The 23,906-nt window shown below is 44.2% G+C and overlaps 2 protein-coding genes, 1 long non-coding RNA gene and 1 pseudogene across 8 annotated transcripts in view; 3 read left to right on the top strand and 1 right to left on the bottom strand.

The window, feature by feature from the left end:
* Positions 1-925, top strand: part of LOC148056135 (uncharacterized) — a 14,492-nt gene extending 13,567 nt beyond the window's left edge. The window contains exon 3 of the long non-coding RNA XR_015703973.1: positions 452-925. This is a non-coding gene — a long non-coding RNA (uncharacterized LOC148056135). The remainder of the gene's footprint in view (positions 1-451) is intronic.
* Positions 1-6,451, bottom strand: part of UBLCP1 (ubiquitin like domain containing CTD phosphatase 1) — a 13,109-nt gene extending 6,658 nt beyond the window's left edge. For 3 of the 5 annotated variants that reach the window (XM_087754166.1, XM_087754162.1, XM_087754167.1), the window contains exons 1-7: positions 6,368-6,451; positions 3,589-3,782; positions 3,095-3,186; positions 2,591-2,676; positions 2,384-2,499; positions 1,171-1,269; positions 146-183 (exon numbers count right to left, since the gene is read on the bottom strand). In XM_087754166.1, coding sequence (XP_087610292.1) covers positions 146-183; positions 1,171-1,269; positions 2,384-2,499; positions 2,591-2,676; positions 3,095-3,186; positions 3,589-3,742 — 585 coding nt within the window. In that variant the 5' untranslated portion in view covers positions 3,743-3,782; positions 6,368-6,451. Of the gene's footprint in view, positions 1-145; positions 184-1,170; positions 1,270-2,383; positions 2,500-2,590; positions 2,677-3,094; positions 3,187-3,588; positions 3,783-6,256 lie in introns of all 5 variants that reach the window. The other 2 variants (XM_087754164.1, XM_087754163.1) reach the window with 2 other exon arrangements.
* Positions 6,354-18,491, top strand: LOC148056137 (uncharacterized; annotated as a pseudogene). The gene is made up of 4 exons (XR_015703980.1): positions 6,354-9,507; positions 10,070-10,146; positions 10,644-10,784; positions 17,719-18,491. The product of XR_015703980.1 is annotated as an uncharacterized LOC148056137 (transcript).
* Positions 14,363-23,906, top strand: part of RNF145 (ring finger protein 145) — a 47,455-nt gene continuing 37,911 nt past the window's right edge. Inside the window, exons 1-2 of the mRNA XM_087754161.1 lie at positions 14,363-14,504; positions 23,331-23,544. Of these exons, the coding sequence (XP_087610287.1) occupies positions 23,361-23,544 (184 nt within the window). The 5' untranslated portion in view covers positions 14,363-14,504; positions 23,331-23,360. The remainder of the gene's footprint in view (positions 14,505-23,330; positions 23,545-23,906) is intronic.

Consider the following 23,906-nt stretch of genomic DNA (forward strand, 5'->3'; position numbering starts at 1 on the left):
GTGACTATGAAGATATAAAAAACTCGGGTTTTGATTCACACAGCCTCCCCGGTTGCTAACCTGCTCTATAACGCTGAGCATGAGTCCAACTATATGAACAGCTAGCCAGACTAGAAACAAATTACACATTTTCAGAACAACTTACTTTCATTTTAGCTTCAATCCACTTCATATTAGTGGCAGCTGAAACAAAAGGGAGAAACCAGAAAGAATACTTTATCAAAATAAGTAATTGACAGGCAAAAGAGAAACAAGCCAAGAAACTGTTCACTTAACATATCAAACATTTACACAAAATTTAATTTCAGAAAGATCTATGCTTGTCACAGCTTTTAGGGTTCACTGCCTTGAAGACAGTCTTCCTTCATGGAAGTTTATTTTTATTTGGAAAAGCTTACTTTTCAAATGAACAACTAGATGAAGCGCTGCATGCATTTAAACCATTTTCTAGATCAGCTGTTACTGAACTACAGTCTGCAGGACCATGAGAACCAAGCTACACCTGGTCTGAGGAACTGTACCGCCTGTGCAGGATTTTCTCCTGGAAGCAATGACAAGAATATGTAAGGCCTGGAAAGGACAAAGGGTCAATATTGCCCACTGATCTAAGAAGATGTGGAAACATTGTTCCGGACTAAGAAAACTAAATTTGTAATACAATTTTAATATGGTTTAAACTCTGCGCTGGCTAAAGTCTGTTCTCCAGCCGTTGGACAGGAAGCGAAACAGCATGCCAAGGCAAACGATCAACCATCCCTGTAGACAGGAGAGTTTGGTTCATTTGGCAGTTCGCTACTTATTGTCTGGATTGAGATTATTTGTAAAGATAGCTATCAAACAGTGTTTGAATGTTGATTATACAATTCTGTTACTTCAAGCACTTGTTTGTACAAAGTAACAGTCAGTAAAGTGATGTTGAGCTTTATACTGTGATTAGATCCATTCATGTGAGCAATATGTGGTGTTTTTTCACATAGGAATTACTATTTTTCTAAAATAGCTCTAATAGCTGTGTGAACACTCCTGCTGAATGTATTACAGCTAAGCATTCATGTATTGTTTTAGATCTTGCGATTCACACTGAAAAGCAACACAAAAACTTCCCACCTGGAGTCTCTACTCTGAATGACAATTTACAATAAAGTCTTAGGTATTGAGCATGAAACTTACACCAAATTACAATATCATAATCCTCATATGCAGATGTCAGGAATTCATGAAGGTATGGCCTCATCAGTTCTACCCCAGTTTCAGCACATGATCTGTGGTCTAAAAAGAGCATAAGAGATAAGCAATTCATTATGAAAGTTTAAGTTAAGTTATTAAAGTTCAGTCTGACTTTCCTATCTATCCAGAGACCTGAAGAGTTTCACGAGGGAAGCACCGGGGCACTTCAAAATCATGAATGAATTCATAGCAAACTACCATTCCCATTTTAAAGGTGGAGAGAAGCAGCAGAGGGGATATTTATCTGTTGATCCTTACAGGTATTTGAGGGCTTAGCTAATAATTAAATCAGAGATCTATGGGTCTGAATATCTTTGAAGAGTCAGGCCAAATAGTTCATCTGTGCACCTTAGCAAATTTGTAACAGCTCAGATATGAAAGAGGTTCCTTCAAACCTAGTCCAGTTAATTCTGTGAACATATATCAAGCTTATTGCAGACATGCAAACGTTGCCTGTTCTAATTAGAAAACTGCTGTCAAATTCTGCTAGCAGAAGACCTCTAAATAAAAATTTTAAGCTCAGTAATAGGTTGAATTTTGATCTCAGATTGTAAACAAAACTCATCAAAAAGGAAAGCTAAGGAAAAGGAATAAAGCAAGCTATTATTTACTGCCTATAGCCAAGCTGCCATGACACACCTACATCCCCGAAAATTAAGTCAGAAGGAAAATTCTGCCTTCCACAAAAACCTGTCTGACAGAATTTTCAAGTAAAACGTGTTTTTGTGCATGTTTAGTAATGATCTGGAAATAAAATTGGAAGCTATTCTCCCACGCCCCCCAAAAGTGGAGTCAATCAGGTACAGACCAAGATCGTTACTTTGCAATATCTTGCCCTGCCACCGTGCACCACCTGTCCAAGATACAAGTTGGGCAAGAGAAAGATTATTTGGATAAAATACTAAATTGCTACTTCTTTATGTCTTCTTGCAGAAAGCAAATAGTTGCTGCACTAAAATCAACAACATGTTAAAAAGCCCAATGCTTTTTGAAGTACGAGCAGAAGACCCCACAATATTAGAAAGCAGAAGTTATACAGTACAACACATACCAAAGGTACTGAAGAAGATTTGTAAAGCAAAAATCAAGAAACGTGAACTGGCAAATAAACTGACCTCTTAAACAAACAAAAACCACAAGTTGCATAAAAGCTCACCAAATAGTGTATAATCAACATCTAGCACCAGCAGCTTTTTTCCTTCTCTAGGAGGATTCAGAATTTCCACTTTGTATTCTTTAACTCTGCGGGAAATTTTTAGTAGATTTTCTTCCCTAATATAAGAGTGCAAAAAGTTACAGTTAATTAAAATGCATACTGTACATTCTAAAACAGGGCTGTTCAGGAATAGCTATGACTTCTAACCTATTTTCTACTTCCACAACTTCCTCTTCAATATCAAAGTCATTGACAACATCATCATTATCAGGAGGTGGCCCAAGGACATCTTCCTAGAGGAATAATAATAAAAGATAACTAGGATCACTGAAGGAAAATAACAATGGATATCAAGTTTCTGTTCCTGCACATTACAGGAAAAAAAACACTATTTAACCAAATTTTTTTTTCACTTTACTAGTGAAAGAATTACTAAGGTATACTGATGATTGTTCAGATTTGAGAAGTCAGTGAATATCATCATAATAGGTTTGTACTTTAAGTCCAGAACAATACAGGAGTTTAATGAATATGCTGCTATCAGAGTTCTGCAGAAAAGTTTACTTTACATAGAAAAATAAACAACAGAAATCTACTGTACCACTATTTTTCAAATGATTACTGGAATATTCAAAATTTAAAATCGTAATGAGGAGACATATATATAAGCATCTTTTCCTGTTTAAGCTAATAAGCAAGTAAAATATTTACCAAACTCTCTTCACGAGTGCCCATCATCATAATTTTAGTATTCGGTTTCAACTTGAGAGCTCCAAGCTTAACATCATCATCTGCAGGTTTGCCTATAATGCGAGCAGATAATTTTTTTTACTGGGGTAGAGAGATTTCAGAAAACTGTCAATACATTTCATGCTTAATTGAAATAAGCTACCCATCAAACACCAGAATACCCCAAGCTGTATTATCGTCCTCCTCCACATACAGATACATTGCTTGTCTGGCTAGCAGCAATTTAACTTTTTTTAATGTTTGCCACACTTCCGTGTTAGCCATTAAAAAATGACCAGGTAGATGTATCAACACTAAACAGTACCCAGTGATGCATAAAATTCCTATGTTCATTCAAAAGCTAGATCTGAGAGGCAGATGCCCTGTTAGTACACACATCCTGGCTAGGTTTAGAGGATGTTTGTCCATAAACATCTCAGGCGTTTCCGCAACAAATAATAAATATGAACAGTTACCCTTCATTTTAAGTCCAAGCAGTTTTTGACGCTCTGGTAACACTCCAGTAAGGCCTTTAAGAGACTGCTTCAGATCCAACACTGTGTCTTCTTCTGATAGCGAGGTTATTGTATACTCCTGTCCACCCCATTTTATTATGAGAGAGAGAGACATCCTTGAAGCATATGTTCAGTATTATTTTCTGAAAAATCTGCTGCAGGAGGGAAATACAATGATCGTGTAAGGAAGAAATAGGAGATTTGCTGTTCAGAAGACAAACCATACAGTCTGTTTAAAGTATTTTTGATTTTTTATTATACTGTACATCAAACAGCTGTTTGTTTTGCATGAACAGGCGATAAACATGTTAATAAAAGGCTGAAACTAGGGGACAAAGAACAGCACTAAAACTGGGGCTCCGAGTTCCACTTCAGTGTATTTAGCAATGTCACATTCACCGTTTGCTCCGGCATATGCTCAACGGCTGTGTGTTCTGTGCAGGTACAGCCTGTTCACTGCACAACCGGCACCCAAGCAGAGTGCTGCAGCATCATAAAAGTCATTTCAAATCTCAGAAATGTCCTCTGCAACAATTACGCAACCGAACCAGCCGTCGATATCTTTACATATGTAACAACAAACCAGCAAATATGAAATACCTAAAATACATAAAACCATAAAAATAGTTCTGAACCCAACAGTTCATTTTTAGCATTGGATTTCTCTATTCACTTTCACTGAGATCTGTGCAATACCTGCAGTAATACACACCCCAGGTCACGTCTCACTGTAGCAATATCAAAGTAGGAGTTTGAAAACAAAGCCAAAATACACACCTACACAATGCAATTACACTGTAAGAACTGCACTTTCATCGCAGTGCTGACAAAACAACCATAATTACACTATCTTTAATTTACACAGCATCACTTATACAAATTGTATTTAACAGTTTACTCCTACATGAAACACAACAGAAAAACAAGATTTTTAGCTTTATGCGGAAGGAAGAAGAATATGTTTTTTCTGTTAAAGCTTGGGAACAGAGACTCAAGGAGATAGAAAGGTATGAAAAGGCTGTTTACAGACTGTCAGGAGATGCAGAGAAGGCCTCTGCGCCACTAATGGTGAGATTGTCCCCGAAAGACTGATATTCAGAAAGAGAGAGCAGACTTGTGAAAAAAACTGAGGCTATCCACCTTCAAGAAATACAGGTCTGGCAATTCTGAAAAATCTCAGAATCCCAAAATCTGATTCCTCTTCCTCTCTAGCATCATGTTCTCAGAGGCTGCCTGCTCTCAGACAAAATACTTCTCATTCACCCAGTACAGCCTCTTAGGAAGGAACAAGTAATTACTCAGGCATACCCACCAAGCTCAGACCAGATGAGAAACAGGGGGCTAGATACAACCTGCTTGCTGAGGACACTACAAGCCACACCTCCACACTACTCCCTCTAAGAGCCCTGAAAACAAATTGAAGAGGAAAACTGGTATCACGGGAAAATGAATCCCCCCCCCCTTTTTTTTTTTCAAATATCCCCAAATCAGATAGGGACCTGGTATTATCCTGTGAAAAAAACTCATGGAAAAGGGGTCTTAGAAGCACCAAGAAATTCAACTGAGGTTAAGGCTGCATAGCGTCAAGCAACGTTGATACACAGGGTCATTATCATATATTATCCCTGTCCATAATCCTTAGACTAAGTTTACAGAAAAAAGACTTTATTGTCTGTTTTCTCACCTGTACCACACACCTCAAATCATTCTGCAAGAAAACGCATAGGGCAAGAACTGTAAGAAAACTCCTCAAGCCTCTGTCCAGCGCTAAATTGAAAAGATCATCCATCCCCCCAAAGCTGAGCACTTGGCCAACCGTCTGTCCTTACTGAATTACAGTCCTGGCAAGATGAGAGTTATCAGAAACACCAAGCAGAAATAAGACACCTTTATTCAATGCCAAAACACTAAAGGGGACCGAGCGTGGACACCAGAATCAATGATTACAGGAAAACAGATTAGGAGCAGAGAAAGTCACAGGGATTTGCAAAGTTTCTACCATCAGGGTTGGATGCCATGCGAAACTGAAGCTTGGCGAAATGAAGCCTGCTGTGGTTAATTACATTTTCAGAGCCTTTACAAGCCCTTTGGACCACCAAGAGCCTACGGGTTGGAAGGTCACTGGGACAGAGAAAGTGTTAAAGTTGTGGCGTTGTCAGTAAATTGTCGCATTACACTTTTCTTGGAAGCTCTGGAAGAGGGGCATCCCCATCTTTCAGTTTCACTAAGCAACATAACACACGAAAACCCCCAAACACAGGGCAATGCCGGCCGGGCGGGACCGCAGCACTTTCTCCTACACCGCAACAAGTGGAGGAACGGGGTTTCACATCAGGAGCGGCTCTGCGTCAGCCTCCACCGGCAGGGCGTCCCCGGCGAGCGGCCGCGGCAGCACCGGCCGAGGCTCGCCTCCCCCCGGCCCCGTCGGGGCTGCACCGGCAGCGACACGGGGAGAGGCGAGCGGGGAGAGGCCGCACGCTGCTGCCGGGCCTGGGGAGCCGCTCCCGCCCCGCAGACGCTACGGGGGCACCGATCCGGCCGAGACAAGGCCCCACCCCGCCCCGCCACCGGCCCTGCCCGGTAAAGCCCGGCCTCCGCCGCACACGGACGGGCTCGGGCCCAGACCCACCGGGCTGCCCCGGCGATCGGGGGCACGGCGGCGCTCCCCGTACCCCACCGGGTGACAGCGCCGCCGCCGATCCGCCCCCCCGCCCCTCGGCAGCGCGATGCGGCCCCTCACCCTGGCAACGGAACCGGCACCGTCCCGGGATCCGCCGCACCGGAAGCGGAAGTGGCGCCCACCGGAAGCGGGAGGGGAGGGGAGGCAGCGCGCGGCGCCGGTAGGCGCCCGGATGCGCGCGGGTTTCCCGCTCGGCGGGCGGCAGCGTCGCGATGGCGGCGGGGGGCGGCCGGAGCCGGCGGGCCCCGTTCGGGCTCGGTTCGGGCTCTCGGCCGGGCCGTGGTTCCCTACCGGAACGTTCATCCCCGAGCGGGGCCGCTGCTCGCCCCGGCGGACCCGGTCGCCGCTGACCGAGCGGTGGTGGGGAGAGCGGGGTGATCCTGCCTGGTCCTGTAGCGGTCAGGCTGTGAGGCGAGGGAGAGCCTTCGCCTTCGGTAACGAGAAGAGCAGCTTTCCTCGCATGGCCGCCTGGGGAGGGCTCCGCGGGGCTGCTCCTGGCGGGTTCGCGCAGGAACCGGGGTCACAGCAAATGTGGGGCACGACAGCCCCAGGCAGCGCTGCAGGCGTGGGGAGGGGCGGCTGGGAGCTGCCCGGGGGAGAAGGACCTGGGGGTGCTGGTCGACAGCCGCTGAACGTGAGCCAGCAGTGTGCCCAGGTGGCCAAGAGGGCCAATGGCATCCTGGCCTGTATCAGGGATAGTGTGGCCAGCAGGAACAGGGCAGGGATCGTCCCCCTGTACTGGGCACTGGTGAGGCCGCCCCTGAAATCCTGCATTCAGCGCTGGGCCCCTCACCCCAAAAGGCCATGGAGGGGCTGGAGCGTGGCCAGAGCAGGGCAGCGAGGCTGGGGCAGGGGCTGGAGCCCAAGGCTGGGGAGGAGCGGCTGGGGGAGCTGGGGGGGCTCAGCCTGGGGAAGAGGAGGCTGAGGGGAGCCCTCATCGCTCTCTGCGACTGCCTGAAAGGAGGCTGGAGCCGGGGGGGGTTGGTCTCTTCTCCCCAGGAACAAGCGATGGGACGAGAGGGAACGGCCTCAAGCTGCGCCAGGGCAGGTTTAGGTTGGATATTAGGAAAAATGTCTTCACTGAAAGTGAAGTTGTCAGGCCCTGGCCCAGGCTGCCCAGGGCAGGGGCTGAGTCCCCATCCCTGGGGGGATTTAAAAGCCGGGGAGATGTGGTGCTTAGGGACATGGTTTAGTGGTGGCCTTGGCAGTGCTGGGTTAACAGTTGGACCTGATGATCTTAAAGGTCTTTTCCAACCTAAACGATTCTGTGGTTCTAAATTGTGGTTTTGTGAGGTAAAATCCACGGCAGCCATGGGCAAGGCTTCTGCCCCGGCCCCTGCGCTCCCCTCGTTGCTGGCTGCCAGGCTGAGCTGCCCGGGAGCCCCTCTGGAGCTCAGCTTGGGCCCCAAGCAGAGGCAACTCCCATGTGCAGCTTTGCCACCACTGTCCCTTTTTCGTTATTAACCCTGAAAGGAGATTGCTCTGTACCCAGGGATCCTGCCTCAAAACTTGCTTAGCTTCTGAGCTGGCTTCTGACAGGCATATTATCTTTTTGTCTCCGTTGAATCAAGGGTCGCTTCTCAGCTACTGTTGGGAATTTTGGGAACTGCCTCCAGCTGCCGTGGTTTTGTGCATGGACGACAGATGTAGAAGAAAAAATGTATTTTGCGCAAAGATGGCCTTTTGCACTCAGTTATTCTGCTTTGCAGAAATAGTTTAAAGGGGAAAAAAATGAATGCTCTTAGCATGTGAAATCAGCGGAGATGATACAGACTGCAGGTCCCCTTGGCATCAGCGGAGACGCTCTTAAATTTGAGGGAGGAAGTGAAAGTTTCAGTCTTCCCTCATCTTAGGCCTTGCTCTGTAGAGAGGTTAGATCATTTTTCTCTCTCTTTTTCATTTGGTGATAAATAGGGAAGGGAATAAAAGAGCAGTGGTAAGCAGCCGTGCACCAACTACAAGTTTCTTCAGAATGGCCGCTGTAACTTTTAAGAGCTATCCCTAGTGTAAGTACATCTCAGTCAAGAAGCGCAGTATGAACAAAAACTGCATAGAAGCCTGATTTCTTTCCTGAGTGGATGTGAATGTAATGTATTTCCCACCTGGATGTGTATTTAGAGTTCTGTTCTATATTCAGGTTTTAGCATAAAAGCACTTTGGTTTCCAAAAGACTGGTACAAATGGGAGACTACTGCTCACGTTGAGTTTAGCTTCTGACTGCAGGTAAATCCACGTAAAACCAGTCGTTATGTGTTTGTCCCAGTCACGAAGGGTTTGCTTTTTCCTTCTACGACACACTGTTGTCTTCCGCACAGAGGCGGCGCATTACAGTAGTGCTGGAAAGCTTCCAAAGCTGCAACTAGGAATTAAAGTCACACCCTGTCGTAAAACTATGCATCCTCCAGGCCTGTTTTAAAATTCAGGCTACGAAAATGATAGGTAGTGTGATTGTCTCTCTATTTGTAATCTTTTTAAAATATTTTTTATTATTTTCTGGTTGGCTTTTAAAAAGCTCTGTTGAAGGAGAAGCAGTAGGGTTTTGTTTTTTTTTTTTTTCTGTTTGAGGAGTAATATGAAAAAGTATGAGTATTTATGCATGTTTCATTTCTGGTATGATACCGGTGTTTTAGTGTCCTGAGCTAGGAGGTCGTAGCGCTAGGCGCTGTTGAAAAAATGCTCTGATCCTGACAACATTCATGTGGCACAGATAAATACATCCTTTTACTTAGCTGTGAAAACGCATGGTGGTGCTCAATCCTAACATTAATAAGTGCAAAGTGGTACAGTAATTTGACTAAGACCATATAATTACAGTTCAGAGCCCAAGCAGCACGATCTTTTTCTTTGTACTGAGGAGTTTGTTTTGCGGTGGTACTCTCCGGGTTTACACGGTGGTAATCTAGCAGAGCAAGGAGGAAGGAAAAGCAGTGGGGAAATTTTAAAGCAAATGCACGTTCCCTTTCACCTTGATGTGCGCTACGTCCTGGGATGCTCCAGGGTGAAATAAAAAAAGTGACAGCATGTCAAATCGCTGCCTGCTGGCTCCCTTCCAGTACCTCATGTTCACAGCAAGCATTTCTGAGCGTTTTGAGGAATATGCTCCTGTGCGTAACTACTGAACCTGAGCTCATCTCCTAAATTGCTGTTCATGCTGCATGTAAGAGAGCAAAATTCTCCCTAGCAACTCTGGGGGATGCTAGGTAAGAATCCTTTAAAATGATCATTTTAAAAGCTGGAAACGGTGTGGAAAGCTCAAAAGGTTGCTTTGAGAATTAAAAGAAAGATTAGATCACATCTCTGTGTGATCTAAGGAGTTAGAAAGCAAAAGGTGATGACACTGCAGGGCTGAGAGATGCTAAATATTTGTTATATTCAGGGACTTTGATGGTGGAGAGTCGGTGTGGATGTTGATGTGATGCAGACTGTGAATGGGCCAACATCCCTGATTTCAAGGTTTTGCAACTTGTTTTTTTTCCCAAATTGCTTTTTGGTTCAGAAAACTCATTTGAATATGCACCGGTCTCTCTACCCCACTTCTAAATTGAACCCACGTTAGGAAAAAAATCTAGAGTATTGCCCATATTCTGCACTAGGAATAGAAGAATGCTTAAAATACAGCTTGGTACCAGTGTATTTTACTCTTAATCTGTTTTATGCTTTTTGGTTTCCCCTCTCGACTCTTTTTACTATTTCCTGCAATACTTTCTTATTTATTACTTTTTCCCAGTGCCTTTTCTCTGTTTTATTATTTGTTCTAAGCAGGCGGTAGAAGCAGTGGTGGCTGAGAATGTCAAACTCTTCAAGTCGACACCATCCAAAGCGGTTCCAGCCCGATGCAGGTACGCAGGCGAGGCTTCTGCGCTGTTCATGACCCCTTAGATGTAGTACAACAGACAGCATGGTTTCCTGGACACTGCCATCACTGTGCCCTGGAAATGTAGCATTTGAATGCAAGCTCTGATTCTGAGTCCCTGTGTGACTCCGGGTAAAACACCAAGAGCTGAATTTCCAGTGTGCTTTAGGAGCTGGCAGCTCAGCTGGAGACATGGAAATGTCTCAAGTTTGAAATGAAACACACTTCCAAGTTCTCACTACTACAGTAAGTCTCTGTCTCAGCTTCCTTATCAGTAAAGTGGAGGTTAGAATAATATTTATAGAGTTTCCTTACAGGAGTTTTTTCAAGATTAATTAATTAATGTTGGCACTGTGAGATGCTATAGAGGCTTGTACCAGTATACCATATGATTCTTCCACTTCCTGAATGCAACTGTTATTCTTCTGCCCCTATTCAGCCCAATTATTTTTATTTTATTTACTTCGATTCTTTGTATTCCAGATTATGCCCCACTGGCAAGGGATCTCGGGAGAGAACTGTGATGCTTTTGTCCGCTGAACAAAACCTGATTCATCACTTTCCTTACATCACCACCCAGCTCTCTAGCTTCTCAACACAGAGCGCAGTATGGCTTTCCTTTAGGTAAGTTGTAAATCACAGCAGCTGTGCGTTTGTTTGGAGTCAGCGCTCTCCAGTATTACAAAAGTGGTAAAAATATATGTAATCATATGAGATATGTAATTATCAGAGATACTGCAGAAGTGGTTTCCTGAAGAGAGTGAAAATAAATATGAAACTGAGAAACTGGAACTAGCTGAATTGCTAGAAAGGGCTCTGAAAAGCAGTGAGAATGAGAGGAAAAATGAGGATCGATGAGAAGCTAAGTGATGGGGAGAAACTTAGGAAATTGGGTCACAGAAAGGGAAAAGCAGGGGAATTTCTGAGGTGGGGCTACGGAGTGAGAGGAGGTAAATCAGAGGAAGAGATGCGCTGGCTCTGTTGCTATTGTGGGACCCAGTAATGCGCCCAATTCCTGTGTCTGGGTATGTGTTTCTGCAGGAACTAAAGTTTATTTGTTCCTTCATTTAGTGAATGGGATAAAATAGCAAGAAGAGAACACAAAGGCTTTGGGGGCTGGCTGCCAGCAGTATTATAAGGCGTACACGAGGCACCAAATGAGGTTTTGCGATAGGCGATCTTAATTTTTGCATTATTTAACTTTTGTCTGACTTTGTGCAATATAACCTACTTGTTAAGATATTACTTTGATTTTAAATATGGATGTATGAATATTTTTTGAAACAATGTAAAAAGCTTCAAATAAAACCGCCCATGTTATTGTCCACCTTAGGCATGCAATGTCCTTCCATGTCAGCATATTTTGCTGCTCTTGAGAATTCTTATGAAGGATTTTCTTTGTAAGCAGTTTGGGGTGCTGGCATTTGTCCATCCGCCTGGACAAATCAAGCTTCCACATTATCTGAACTCTGAGAAGGCCTTTTGAGAGTTTTAATGAGATGTCACCATAGCGTCAGTCAGTTGCTGATCACTGAAAGTTTGCAATCCAAACGCCTCTGTTTACAATGAGAGATAAACAATCATTGAATTCAGAATTCTTTGCCACCCAGTGTAAAATGCAGGAAAGGCTTTTAAAATTCCAGAGAAATGAAGCAGAAAGTTGAGGTGCTTCAAAAAAGACATGCCTGACAAGACCGTGGTAACGCCACATAACCTGATCTGCCCATTAGAAAACCTGTGCTTTCGTGAAATAACACATTTTCAGAATTAAATGCTGAGAGATGATGGAATAAAATAAAGGTGGGGTTCAGTTCCTATTGTTTGCTTGCAAACTGAAGCGAGAACTTTGGCGATTTACTACAATACTTTCATGACAGAATTCCTCCTAAAATAATAAGAGAGATTTCCACTCCATCTCCTATAAATACCTGTCACTGCCTACAGTTGTGAATATATAGTTGCCTTTCTCTGCTGCTTGCCGTCTTTTTTCTCAGAAGCAGCACTGAAGACAGGCGGTAGGACTTACAGATCCTGCGCCATCGCCCCTGACATCAGTCAGCATTGAACCAAGCCCACAAAGAACAGAGAAGAAGTGACTCATGATTTTTTTTTCCCATGTACGGCATGAGAAGACAAGCAGGCCCTAGAAATGAAGCTGAAATTCTTATGCCTTATATGACAGCTGGCACATACTCTTTGTGATAAGAAGTGGGGTACTGGCAAATATTAGTGAGCGCTGACGCAGCAGTGAGTAGGCTGAGCCAGGCAGCACAATGGGGTGGCTGGAGACTGGTGAAGCCGCTGGTTTCCCATGTTCTCTGCAGGCGTTCAGGGTTTGGAGCAGCGTTTAGCCCAGATACAACAAAAGAATTCCATGACAGTGGCGTGATTAATAAAAAGATGCACAAAAGCTGCAAGCATTTGTCATGCAGGGACCTGTTAAGTGACAAAAGAGGAAACTCTGGATCAGAAGGGTCTCTGTAAACCTCGTAAGCCTGACCGGAGCAGAGTGCTTATGAGTAATAATCACATGTATATGCATGTCCTTAGTTTGGCCGGGCACGCTTATTTGTTCTTTCTAAAGAGAAGAATTACCAAGTTTAGGAATCCTTGCATGAACTGATAGCTTTAAACTAAAAGCTGTACAATAAAAAAGCCTGTTATTTTTTAAATAACATTAAAATCTGAAGCTTGTGAAAAATCAGTAAGCTGAGCTCCTCTGTGGTGCCTGAGGAGAGGCTTCCACGTGGAAAACTCCGCCGGTTGTGCCGTTTGGTCTCCTTTCCGCTGCGTTCTGGGCTGACCAGAGTTTGGGAGAAGACGGCTTCAGTCTGCACACCAAATACAACCACCCAAGCATACAGCAGGGCAGAGCCCTACCACAGTTCTGATAAAAGTTAATGCAGGAATGTTCAAGCTACCTTTTTCTTCTCGTGTTTTGAAAACCTTTGGGTACTCAGACAAGGTTACTTTTGCAAAGCAGAATGTGGACAGACACCCAAACTCCTTATTTTAATATCTCTACTTCATAAAGATGTTGTGTTGAGGCTCTGCATTGTTAATATCTACGTCTATGAATGCTCCAGTCCTCATTAGAGATGGAAGGAAAAAAGCAATTACTAAGTTGGCTAGCCCAACCCTTGCGAACTACAGGATTTTCCAGTTCAGTGTTTTCCCTCATTCCTCTCTGCAGCAAAGTTTTTTCACGTCCCAGACAACGTGGCTTTGTAATTTTTCAAACACTAAGGTAAAAAAACATTACTTCTCTTGGGTTACATTTGTTTCCTCAGCACTTAAGAGTGCATGCTAGGGCCTGGCCACGCAGCCTTTACAGAATGAGTAAATATTAGTGAGACTTTTCACGCAAGGGCTGTGAGCACAGGCTGCGGAGCCGGAGCTCCCGCACAGGGGCTGTGCTGTGAGGAGCTGCCCCAGCACAAGTCTCCAGGTGAAAAATGGTAACGCCGAAGAACAAAAAAAAGCCTGGTATTTCTCTGGTTGATCTCACGACAAAGGTGACTACAGATTCTGCAGCACTCCACTGGAAAAACCTGAGTCGACTTTAATATTTTAAATTAATACAGCATTTTGTGTTCCACAAGGCCAGTACAGAGTATTATTAAAATAGCTGAGCTGCCTTTTCAAACATCTGCCCAGACGCTACCTCAGATTTTGCTGCCTGGCTCTTGTGAGTCATCTCTCAGGCTTGCAGCTCCCCCGACGAGTCCTCCACATCCCGGGAGGACCCAAAACCAAACCAAGACTAAAACCCCCGCTCTCCCATCGGAATTTAACCCCAAACCTCGGCCTTGGCGGCGGAGGGAAAAGGGGAGCAGCGTGGCGAGAGGGCGGCTGGCGCCGAGCAGCCCCGGCGGTAAGGACAGAGCCCCGCTGGCCGGCTGGCAGCCCTCTCCGCGCCGCGCAGCCTCCCCAGACAAATTCCTACGCCCAACGCGGTGTTTTTCACCCGAAACTCTCGCTTTTCCCCTCAAAAAGCGCGTCCCGCGCGCTTCCCGCCGGTCACGTCCGCAGCGGCCGGCAGCGCGCGGGGGCGGAGAGGCGCTGGAGCGGTGGCGCGGGGCGGGGCGGGCGCATGCGCGGAGCGGGGCGGCGCGCAGGCAGCGGGGCCATGGCCACCCGTCCGCCGGGCCGGAGGCTGCCGGCGCCCTGAGGCGGCGCGGCGCGGCCATGCTGCCTCGAAGAGCCGCTCTGCCGCCGCCGCTGGGCACCGAGCCGCCGCCGGGCACCGAGCCGCCGCCATCGTCGCTGTGAGGCGCGGAGCCGAAGCGAGAGAAGGAGAAGGAGGAGGAGGAGGAGGCGGCGGCGAGGATCCCGCCGGCCCAGGTGATTCCCCACCCGCCGCCTCGGACGCGCTCCCGCTCCTCCGGGCCGTCGCGGTGGCCGAGGCGCCCCCCGCCCGCCCCTCGCGTGTGCGCGCCTTTGCGTGGCGGGGCTTCCCCGAGCTTCCCTGTGCGCAGCGTCCCCCTCCTCCTCTTCCTCCTCCTCCCCCTCTCTCCCCTCCCTCCGCCCGCCCTGGCTTGCAGCGAGCTTTGCCGGGGGTTACTGGAGTTCAGAGGCGGCGGGGAACGCGGGGGGCTTGCTGCGGCGCCGGGCGGGAACGCCGGAGTGTGGCCTGGCGGGCGGGAAGCCGGTCGCCGGTCGGGGAGAGTGTGCGTGGAGGTGGACGAAAGGCGAGGTGGGGGAGATATCGTAGAGTTTACGTGTGCTCGGGCCGGCTGTGGAGCTTGGCTGAGGCCCAGCGGATGAGTTGCTGGGCGCTGCAGTCGTGAGCGAGGTGCTGGCTCCGCTGTGGGGGTTGCGGGGCTCCGCTGTGGGGGTTGCGGGGCTCCCCTCCCTCTCGGGGGTCCGGCTTTACCTTCTGCTTTCCGCAGCCGGCTGCGAGCCCACCAAGGCTCTCTCTGGGGGGCAGAGGCCTCGCCCTCACGGGTGAGGCACGGAGCCGCGTCCTGTGCCCGCACCCGGGCGGGGAGGGGGGCGGCCCGGTTATTCCCTCCTGGAGCCGGGCCCTGGAGCATATGGTAACGCTTATGTAAGGAGCAGTCTCTCCGTAGCGGGAGGAACAGGGCTTTTTCTCTCTTTCCCACTTATGTCATGTTAGGCAGTTTTTTGAGACCTTCTGTAGCCTTTTAAAATAAGGTTTGTGGTGAGAATTTTCATTTTTTTTCCGCGATGGAGAGTGGTTCTGTGTACTAAGCACCCCCCTGACAGATGGTCGCTCTTAGAGGGGTTCTTATCTTTCGGTTGCGCTGTCTTTTTGGGGGGTGTGTGGGGACTGGTGCAAAAATAATGTGATTGGGGGAATAAAGTGGAAAAAAAAAAGGTGCGTTTTTTTTGTTTAATGCACGTAATGCACAAGGGAGAATAGTAGACGTTATAGGTGAAAAAAAGTCTTTTGTTTACCAGTGAAAAGGGAGATTTCTGTAACATGTTTGACTCAAATATTAGCCACTTGTGATCTCATTCAAAATACTTTTTTTTTTTTTTTTTAAGTCTGTAGGTGTTGCTGCAGTTGTTTCTTCTGCAATTTTTAGTACAAGAGTTTCTGTTAACTTGTTTTGTGGACTTGGGACTTGGATACTTATTTTTTTTTGTGTGTGTGTAATGCACCCCCAGAGATCAAACCTGGGAGGGGAAGAAGGAAATAATTTTTAATTACTCTCTTTGATTGCTTTTGTTTGTAGGTTAGCGAAGATAGATTTAAACATTGAAAAATATATGTTTTAAGGTGAGAACTGTTAAGCTATTGCACCCTGTAACTTTGGTTTACCTGCAACCTTGGCTTATTTTTGCCAGTTATCTTAAATAACGAGCTGCTTGTGTGTGAGAAACTGTATCTTTTTGTTTCTAGTTCTAATAACTATGGTAATCAGGTGCTGTTTTTTGAGCCATAATGTCATGAAAGGGTTTAATTTTATTAATTCCTAAACTCATTAGCGTTAGGAAACAGTTGTCTTTGTGACCACCATTATGTGGAAGGATTGTCAGAAATCTTAGAGAGCAATGTAAAGTTGCTGCTTGTCCAAAGCACAGGATTCACCATGTTTATATCAGTCTTAGGGGGAACTACTGATGTGAAAGCCACCTAATTCTGATGGAGATACGAACTGAACCACGTGTGTTTGGAAGAAATACCGGGGAATTCCTTCCTTTTGGAGATGATGGAGGAGATCAGTATCTCCCTCCGGTTCAGCAGCTGGAGTCCATGGTGCAGCTGCAGAAAGGCACATCATGCTAATAAGATGTGAAGGAATGGGTGTGTTGTGGAAAACTGTATAAGCCTGCTTAGTGTTTCATGTTGCGCTCTCAAAAACATTCTCTATGCTGTTTGCTAAACTTGAGTTGGCTTCCTCCTCTTCGCACAGACGTGCGGATAGCTTCTCCTCCAGTCCTCTGGAACTCTTTATATTTGTGTGGTGATTTACTCTCAGTCCATTTTTAGCTCCAAATACACCTGGCAATGTTTGACGTGGTTATAAAGTGGACAGTTCACTGTAGTTTTGCTTCTTAAGTGCATGTTTGTGTCTAGTGCCTTCGATACGATTCAGACATCCGTGCACCAGTTTCCCTCCCCTTACTTTTATAACATTTCCTTTCATTTTAGAGAAGCCCTGCTGCTTTGTAATTAGTTGCATACTTGAAAGGAACATTCAGAAGTGAATCCACCTCATGGAGTTTTTCTGGAAAAATTTTTTGGTTGCACGTCTTGAGTTTGAACATGTTTTAGAAGGGACTTTTCGAAGTGTTCTCACCATTTGATCTTTCTGTTGCATGAATCTGGTACTGCAGGAAGCTAAGCTGCCTATTTTGACAGGCCTGGAAACTGGTGCTCTTTATTTACAGGACTCAAATAGCTAAGGCAGCAGCAGCAATAGGAACTTTATCAGTATTGACCTAGAGAGATCTTGAAAGTCTTATTTTGTATTTTAACTTCTCACCAGTCAGGTAGCTAGTTCTTGGCACTGCAGGCTCTAAACATAGGCTGTGTCTATATCTGAAATGGCTAAAAACTAAATGAGCAACTGTGGAGGATGAAATATATTTCATCCTGTCATGCATCTTCATCCTGGTAACACATTTGGGTTGCATATTTTTTTTTTTTGTGATATCAATGGGGTACGCCAGCTTTACTTGCGTGGCTGCTCTTCCTGTGATCCAGCTCTCTGAGGTGGGTTGTCACAGACTGCATCATCTTGGGCTGTCATTAATGCTCTGTGTGCAGGTCCTCTGGGTATTCTGTCCTCTGCAGAGGCGCTTTGGGATTGCTGCCCAGATTTTCTCAGAATGTGCTGATACAAATGTGGTTAGGCAGGCCTGTAGGTGTAGGCTTGCAAACATGGCTGTGACGGCAAAAAAAAAATGCTGAATAACTAGTTAATAAACCAAATCTTGGACTGGCAAGAAACCGTAGAGTCAAAAAGGACCTCAGAGCAGTTCAGTTTGTTGATTCAATCTAGATTATTTCTTTTCCCTGAAGATTTTACTTAAAGATATTATTAGTTCTAATTCATTAAAATAAAAATATATTCCTGTCTTTCAGATGCCTAACTGAACTCAGCAAATCCGTGGTCGAAAAAACAAGCAGCCCCTCCTAGTGTGACTGGGTTTGAACTGATCACGGGCAGGCAGACCGCTGATCCTGTAGGAATCCACAGAAAGATTTTGCTGCATACCTGGTGGATTTGTTAACCTTTGTTAACATGTGTTAGTTCCCGCGTTCAGTTCCCTGGTCTTACCCGCTCATTATGGAAAATAAAAGACACGGGATGTTTTACAGGCTGCCTATAAATAATACACTTGCTATATAATTGAGAGTGTACTGGAACTGCTCATAGTGTATCAAGTACTCCAGAAATAAATCTTTAAAGAAAACTTTAACTTCACAGCTCTGTGATATGTATCCTCATTTCCTGAATTGATTTTCTCCTCCCTCGTATAAAACTTGCTAGAATTAATGAAAGTTGGAAATGTAGATTTTTTTTTTCTATACAGTTAACTGACTCTAGTTGGTTTTGTCTATTTTTAATATGCCTTTAATGGGAATGTATGTTCACTTATGTCCCTATGAACAGATAAAAGGTTGACCTAATTTGCTTTGCAGTAAAAGTTGTTTTTCGTGAAGTACGTCATGTATTTGTTTGGAATGCTTAAGCTTAGCTGTGTCTCAGTTCACAACTGAATGAGTCTTGGGTGTAGGAATTTAGGAATTCATTTGTTTTCTAGGTAGAAGTAATGGTTCTCCAGTCACACCACCGCAGCAACTCCATAGCAATCCATGTTGTTAGACCGGATAGGAAAAAAAGGAGAAAAAGATTTGTTTATTCGTGTTAACTTCTTACATAGCAAGATCGAGTGGTCTGTTTGCCAACCGACTCTAAACCTTTAAATTGAAGGCTAAATAGCCTCTGGTTATTGCTTTAAATTACTGACCTACTCTAGGGAACTACAAAAACTGACTATTACTGGAAATGCTGACCGGATCCTAATGACAGTGTTGCCGTACACGTCTGCAATGTTTCACTGCTTTATTAGTGCACTTGGTATGCTCGCTGTTTCTGGCCTGCTCAGCAGAAATTTTTGAGTGCTGTCCTTGTTAGCCAATTTAAATTGTATGGGAGCAAGACGTCTTTTGCTTTCCTTGCTGCTGACTGCATGGGTAAGAGCTGTTTTGATGGATCGGTGACTCACTCTCTGGAGTTCTAGTGGTTTTTTTCCTACAGACTCACACAGGGAAATTCTTTTCTAAGTGCATACCTGATAAACCTTTTCATCCTGTTCCTTCCCTTCTCTTTGTTTTCTCCCTCCCAAACTGATGATATAGAGATCTAAGTCTCTGAAGAATGGGCTTCTTCTGTACTTCAAATTCCTTTCTTTTTGCTCCCAAGAACAGGACAGGCCTATGGAAGGAGGGGTTCTGGGGACTGCGTGAATGCAACCCAGGTGATGGGTCTAATTTTAGTTCTTGAACTGTGACACTGAACTTTTCTATAGTTACAGATAGGAGTTGTATATTCTGGTTTGGGTTTATTTTTTTCTTTCTTTTTTTCCCTCTTCAAGATGTAGCTAGCAAAGTTTACCCTATAGGGGGGAAAAAAAGCTTTTCCTGGTGATGTTTTTAGTTTCAGAATGCATCACTGAAAAATAATCTACAGTGGAAACTAGACTAGGAGCAAAGTCTGCTTGTTAATGGGTATATCTAAAGTAACTAGAATTTCATAGGTGGGAAGAACAGAAGTTGAAATTGTCTCTTTCGGTTTCTAGTCAAGCTTTCCAAGTATTTTTAGGTTGTAATCCTGTAGGAGAATGAGCATCTTGTTCACAAATGTTAGGCTGAATGTTGCAGGATCAAGTCTGGTTTTGAAGTTCTGATCCCAGCTGGAATTACTGTATCTTTCTGTGGTGATTTTTGGTGGCAGTAGTATTAGAGTAACTCTTAAATTTGCAGATACTCCAGCAGATTTCTGTAACCGTTAAGTAACTTTATAATTAATGCTTTTCTAAATGTAGAAACTCCACTCTGTTGATGTAATTTTGCACCTGCTTGGATAAATGGATGCAGATTTTGTGTGGCCTCTTGTGCTGCTTTACCAGTGAGTATTTTCTGCCTGTGATGTGATAGATTTATATCCAAGTTGGTGCATAAACAACAGTTACACTGGTTTAAGTGGCATAATTCACAGCTTCAGTCAAAATGGTAAAATTTTATGTGATAACAAAACCTCAAAGAAAATTCTGTTGAAGGGAAAATGTGTGTTATCTTTGAGGGTGTTTTTTTAGTTTGCTGCTAATCTGTTCTACTAATGGAATGAACTGGGACAGATATATTTTTTTTTTCTCAAATTGCGTTTTGCTAATTCTACTGTTTTGTTTAAAGCTAGCCAGAAATATGCTTTTGACAAAATGGCTATGTCAGGTGAGGGAGGGATTTATGAAAAGTACTGTGTTGTTAGCAAACAAAAAAAATTTCCATGAACGTTAATCAGTTATGATGGGAAATTTTAAAAAGGTGCTTTTGGTCCAATAGCACAACTGTGCTTGCACTCACTTGGAATGTGAAGTCTGAAGTTCTTCCGAAGACTGTTCTTTTTCTTACCCTGGTTTGGAACAGGGAGATGTTTGAAATCACGGGAAAACATTTTTGAAACACAGACTAATGCCTTCCCGGTCCTGTTCTTAAGTCCATTTTTTGGCTATGTAAAACAGTGACCTGTTTTTTCCTAACATCTGAGCATCCAGCAACTCTTGTCATCATCACTTATCTAAAGGTTTTAGAGGTTTAATGTTGTGGTGTGTTTTTTTCGGGTTTTTGTTTGTTTTTATACCAATCAAAATAATGGATTGTGAGAGCTCTTTACAATATAATGAGCTTAGAGCAATGGACTTTGTTGCTTGCCTGTATTACATTCTGTTAGAACTTGGCAGCAATTACAACTGAGGCTTTATTTAACACATCCGCATTTCTAGTGGAGTTAATTTTAAAGGGTTCCTTATTAGTACTGGATGCTTTGGCAGTCAGTGACAGAATATGCTGCAGAGTTGCAGTAGTTGCTTCTCATAGCCTATCCATTGCGACGTAATGTGGTTTTCAGCGTTTGTTTCGCTTTTGTTTTAACAGGGTTTGAAACTTCGATTGTTTTCTTAGGTAATACAAATGCTGCCCTTTTCAGTTCTCTTACATTCTCAGGTATGCGTGTCTGAATTCGGGAGGCAAAATTTTTCAGCTTAATTTGGATGTGCTGAACCTCAATTAACTTTCAGTATTAGGAGAAGTCCATGGAATTCTGCATTTGGAGTAATTAAGGAAAGTGAAAGCTCAAGTGAAGATTCCCTTCTTGTCCTATGTGTTTGGCTGTTGTTGATGACTGGAGGAGGTTTGACAGTTACGAGAATGTCATTTGAAATCAGGCGCTTGTTGTCACTTTACCTGGGTGTTTTTATGACAGAGTGAAAATCTGTTAAGTCGGTTCCCGCCCACCCTAAGCCCTGATCTACTTGGAAAAGTAACCTAGCAAAAAACCAGGAGGCAGCTTAATTTCAGTTTTAATTAAATTCTGCGAACTTGGCAGAACCAAAGATTTTTGAAAATTCCAGGGCATTTAAAATGTTTTGATACAAATTATTTAAGCTGTGTGCTGAGCATAGGCTTGTATTTCAGCATGCAGCCTGGCAAAACGCTTTGTATACGATCTGTGTAGCTCCCAACTTTTGTGCCGTACCATACTCTTATCTTTTATTCACACTAAATGTTGAATGCTAGTGTTCTGTAGTAGCTGCTTGGGCAATGGTTTTGGTTGTTCATTGTAAATATTTGTAGTCTTCTGGCTGACCTTTTAATTCATTTTGGGAAGCATTGTGAAATGCTGGTGGTGTGTGGGATGCCCGAGGTAGCTGGGAGGGGAAGGATGTGCTGTCTTTGGGTTTGTAGAGCTGTTGCAAGAGCTCTGTAAAAGGCGCCTGCGTTTATGTAACTTGAAAAGTGAGACTGCGGGCTAGACGATGACAAGCAGCAGCCCTGGAACCTGTGGCTTGCTGTGCCAAATCTCTGTTTTGATCTGTCTTAACTTCTTCAGCTGAATTAATTTTATGTCATCATACCTTGACAAGTGTCAGTGTGGCTTTAGGTGTGCACATGAACAGTTTATGGTAGCATCTTGGCCACAGCAACACATATAAAATGTCACATGAGGATTGTGTGTGTGTGCGTGTGTCCCCATACAAGAAGGAAGATTTTTTTGTGTCTGTATATTAGCATGGTTTCATTTCATGCTGTACTTCCGCACTGGCTTGGTAGTATAAAACTTTCACAAGTGCAAAAGCTTTTAAAACTTGCCCAAGGACAATATGAATCAAGTCCTGTAAAACGTTATTTAAAAAGTGCAGTGCCAAGTGCGGAGCTTTTTCTGTTTCTTTGGTCAGGATGCAGTTCTTTCCAATTGTCCCCCTAATAATTGGGATTGGGAGCCTTTTCTTAAATCTGACCTCACTGGGGGACTGAGGGTGCTGCGGGCGATTGTTTTTGCTTGTTTGAGTGGCTGCTTGTGGATAAAAACTTGCTGGATCATCCCCACCTTGGCCTTCAATACTTCAACTGCACTTCTCTAATAGAGTGTATATGTAACGGGTGGCTCACAAATACAGCCGGGGGTGAAGGCTGTTCCTAGGGTGGGCAGGTGGCACGTGGTGAAAACAGCGCATTTCGCTTCGGAGCAACTGTCAGTCTCAGCTGAAGGCAGTGCTCTGGCAGGATGTGAAAACTGATCCTTTTGCTCTTTAAAATGGTCCTGTTGGTGACTAGATCTCTTTTGAGATCCTGTTGTGGACTGGCATTTTTTTTTCCTGTTTAAAAAACAAAAAAAAAAGAGCACCCTTCATTGTCTTACATCATCCAGCTTCTCTGATCGCAAGCTCCAAAATTAAATTACCTTCTAGTACTCTGGAGTGAGGATATGGTCTTCTGTTTGTATGATTGCTTGCGATGAATTACATTAAAATGAGTAGAATAGTTGCATTATTGGTCCTAATCTTCAAAACACACAGCCCTCAAATTCCAGAAGTATATAAATTCGTAGAGGCTAATGAGTGCCGTAAATGACTTTGTAAAAGTTTAGATATTGGAAAATTATTTCAATTTGCATTGAGGAAGTGAATCTAAAGTGTTTTAAGAACTCTCTTAGTTGGTGGTTATTTCATTTGAGAGGCATAGAAATAGCGTTAAACTAAGTGGAGGCAGTGTCTGAATTTTGTTGGTGTTTGCTTTCCAATGCTTATCAGGTATTTGCTTTCTAAAGCTTACTGTGTTCATGTTTGTGTAGTACCCAGTACATTGGGGTCTTTTGGCTGGAGTCTTGCATGTTAATTTAGTGCAAATACAAATTAAGGTTTATTCAGTACACACCCTTTGACCGTTTTTATGTCATTAACCTGCCCCCCCCTTCCCCATTTTACAGTATCACCGTGGAAAAATTGCTAGCAAATTGACCTTTATATAGCAAAAATAGAAGCTGTCCTGTCTGGGTTTGACTTTAACTCACTTGATGCATTCAGTCATTTGTGGCCGCACAGGAAGCCCCATTCATATGATCACAAAGCCTAATAGCTGTTTGTACAGTGAGATTGATCTGATTACTCTCCTCTGTCTTGTGCTCTTTACAGTCTGCTGCCAATTCATAGAAGGGGAGGAGAATGGCTGCAAAGGAGAAGTTGGAGGCAGTATTAAATGTGGCCCTAAGGGTCCCAAGCATCATGCTGTTGGATGTCTTGTACAGATGGGATGTCAGCTCATTCTTCCAGCAGATCCAAAGAAGTAGCCTGCACAACAACCCTCTCTTCCAGTACAAGTACTTGGCCCTTAATATGCATTATGTGGGTAAGTGTACATGCATTCATGAGAAAACGTTACTGTAGGAAATACCGTTTTGCTTACTACAAGAATTTTAAGAGTTTGGTAATAGCATGATAATATATTGATTACCAGAAATAGCACGAGAATATATTCATTACAGTTCTGCTTAAGGGACTGTTTATGTTAGCAGTAAAGAAATCCTCTCTAGGGTCTTTTCCTGAACTTTGTTATTTAGCCTTGATATGGAAATAGAGTAAACCTGGTGTCTGGAAACACAATTGATGCCCTGAAAGAATAGCACAGTGGCTTTGGCCCGTGTCTGACGGATGAGAAAGCTGCTGTGAAATGCTGTGCAGACAAGAAGTATTGTAACTTATATCATTGGC

The sequence above is a fragment of the Nipponia nippon genome, unplaced genomic scaffold (genome assembly GCF_047370975.1).
Source record: "Nipponia nippon isolate SJK-2023a ecotype South Korea unplaced genomic scaffold, ASM4737097v1 scaffold_17, whole genome shotgun sequence".
NCBI lineage: Eukaryota > Metazoa > Chordata > Aves > Pelecaniformes > Threskiornithidae > Nipponia > Nipponia nippon.